At 43.5% G+C, this 2,500-nt stretch overlaps 1 protein-coding gene across 2 annotated transcripts in view; it reads right to left on the reverse strand.

The window, feature by feature from the left end:
* pde1a (phosphodiesterase 1A, calmodulin-dependent) overlaps window positions 1-2,500 on the reverse strand; it is a 51,592-nt gene that overhangs the window by 12,538 nt on the left and 36,554 nt on the right. For both annotated transcript variants that reach the window (XM_042067565.1, XM_042067574.1), the window contains 2 exons: window positions 355-421; window positions 1-64 (listed from right to left, as the gene is read on the reverse strand). The exon at window positions 1-64 is cut by the window's left edge and continues 53 nt beyond it. In XM_042067565.1, coding sequence (XP_041923499.1) covers window positions 1-64; window positions 355-421 — 131 coding nt within the window. The remainder of the gene's footprint in view (window positions 65-354; window positions 422-2,500) is intronic.

The following is a 2,500-nucleotide window of genomic DNA, read 5'->3' on the forward strand; positions in this document are numbered from 1 at the left end:
TGAGGGCGTGCTCACTACTGGCTTCGTGGAGGGCAAAGACGTCAAACGTCCACTTGTCAACATCCTGCAAAACAAAACAAATAAGACCACCTCCCCAAGGCCGTCATTTGGCTGTGTCCCACACACACCAATCCACACTAAGCCATTCTGACACACCAGTCGAGGGAAAAGCTCTCTCTTTTTCCCTGTAGGGTGCCTTTGTGGGTGAGGAACTTTTTTCCAGCAAGACTATAATTTCTAGAATTACAGCATACAAAAAAAAAACCTCATGTCTATAAAAGTTACCATGCACAACCACTTAAAGTCCAGATGCCACCTCACAACTAGTCCCAGTGGTGTGAATGGAAACAATACCTTTAATGTCGTGATCACAGCAGGTGGGTAGGTCAGTCCGGCCATGTTGGACGTTCTTCTGTACATTCTGTTTACGAAAACACAAAGCTTTCGCTGATATGGGAATAATGAGAGTGAGTGTGTAAAAACAGATGTCATTCAACACTGCAGTCTTTTCAAATATTCATCACTGCAGTCCTCTCAAAAGCTTTCTGTGTTTTGCAGTCGTCATCAAAATTCCTACAGATACTAAAAGATTTAAATCTTAAAAGTCATGTTCAGCTACGGTGACGCCGCAGAGACTTTAAAAGGTTACAGAAAGCAATGGCTTGTCACAGGCAGTTTCGCCTGCACAGAACCTTTCCGTGGAAACCCAAATAGAGAGAGAAAAACAATAAACGGCAATAGAATAAAACCTGTGGCCCCTCTAGGGGGGCTGGAGGAGACAGGCTGGAGTCACTTCAGCTCACACTGTTATCACTAAAGCCTTCATTTACGCCCTCCCAGGACCCCAACCAACAAAAAAAAGATTTACAGAAAAAAAGCTGTGAGGGCTTCGGCGCAGAGCATTCTTTATGCATGAAAAGCGCTTTGAGCTGCCCAGAACCGCCGCACGTTATAAAGTCAACGCGCGAGAGAGAGAGAGCGGCGGCACAGAATACGCTGGAATAAAGGAGTGAGAGAGAGAAAGAGTGAGAGAGAGAGAGAGAGAGAGAGAGAGAGAGAGAGAGAGAGAAAGAGAAGAGAGTGAATACTGTATTTGGATCTTTGGCTGCGGCAACAAAGCAAGGTGTGACACGCTGAGCCGGGCTCACTCGAGGCTTTCAAGTGTCTACGTTCTGTTATTGTAGAAGGGGGGAAATCATCTGGCTGACTACACTTCACAGAACTGGATGGGGGGGTTATGCTCGGCTCCCAGTCCAAGTACGTACTTCTCCTGTCAGCAAAATGGGGAATGTTTTTAATCACACTCAATGAGAGAAGAAGAGGTAGAAGAAAAGCATAACCATAATCTTGAAAAAATTAAAGCTTTTTTTCCCCTCTCGGTTCATTGAGTACATCACATGGAAAAAACTGACTCATACGTGTGTAGTTACGCATCTTAAGCAAAGATTAATCATCGACAGTATCAAAAAAAATAACATGGGGCCATTCATTCGAGTAGCCTTCTTTAAGTGGTCATAATAAACGCTCAACACATAATGACAAATGGTTACTGACCAAGATATGAGGCATAGTGTTCTCATGTCATTTGCGATGAGCAACGCACCGACATCCTGGAGGCTGGTATGCAACAGGTGTCGGTGACATTCGGCAACAGTTGCCATGGAAATGAGGGATACTGGTCTAAGCTCATCTGAGTGTGTGGGGAGGTGTGTGTGTGTGTGTGGGGGGGGGGGGGGGGTTATTACTGTGAAGTATTACTCAGATGTGAGAATGCATGCGAGGAGGACCGGCAAGAACAAGAAGCCAAATTATCATTTTAAACAATAAATGTCAGATTCCAGGAAGACAGCCTTCACATAATGAGGCCCTTTATCTTTCCTCAGTATTGTTAAAGTGGAAAAGGGATTTCATTTAGACCACCGCTATCTGAGATTTAGCCTTGATGAGGGGAGAAGTATTGTTATGGCTGATGATGATGACTTTGATTTTGTGCTCTAAACTTCAATGTCGTTCTCTCTAGATGTACTGTACAAGGTTTGGTAGAAACTCTTCACAAGCTCTTAGGTAGATAGGTCAATAGATAGATTAGTATAAGTATAGTATAAGTATATATACTCTTTTGATCCCATGAGGGAAATTTGGTCTCTGAATTTATCCCAATCCGTGAATTAGTGAAACACACTGCACACAGTGAACACACAGTGAGGTGAAGCACACACTAATCCCGGCGCAGTGAGCTGCCTGCAACAACAGCGGCGCTCGGGGAGCAGTGAGGGGTTAGGTGCCTTGCTCAAGGGCACTTCAGACGTGGCCTGCCGGGCACTAGATAGATAGATAGATAGATAGATACAGTAGATAGATAGATAGATAGATAGATAGATAGATAGATAGATAGATAGATACTGTAGATAGATAGATAGATAGATAGATAGATAGATACTGTAGATAGATAGATAGATAGATAGATAGATAGATGGATAGATAGATAGACAGATAGATA

Source organism: Alosa sapidissima, chromosome 2, assembly GCF_018492685.1.
Source record: "Alosa sapidissima isolate fAloSap1 chromosome 2, fAloSap1.pri, whole genome shotgun sequence".
NCBI classification, from domain to species: Eukaryota; Metazoa; Chordata; class Actinopteri; order Clupeiformes; family Clupeidae; genus Alosa; species Alosa sapidissima.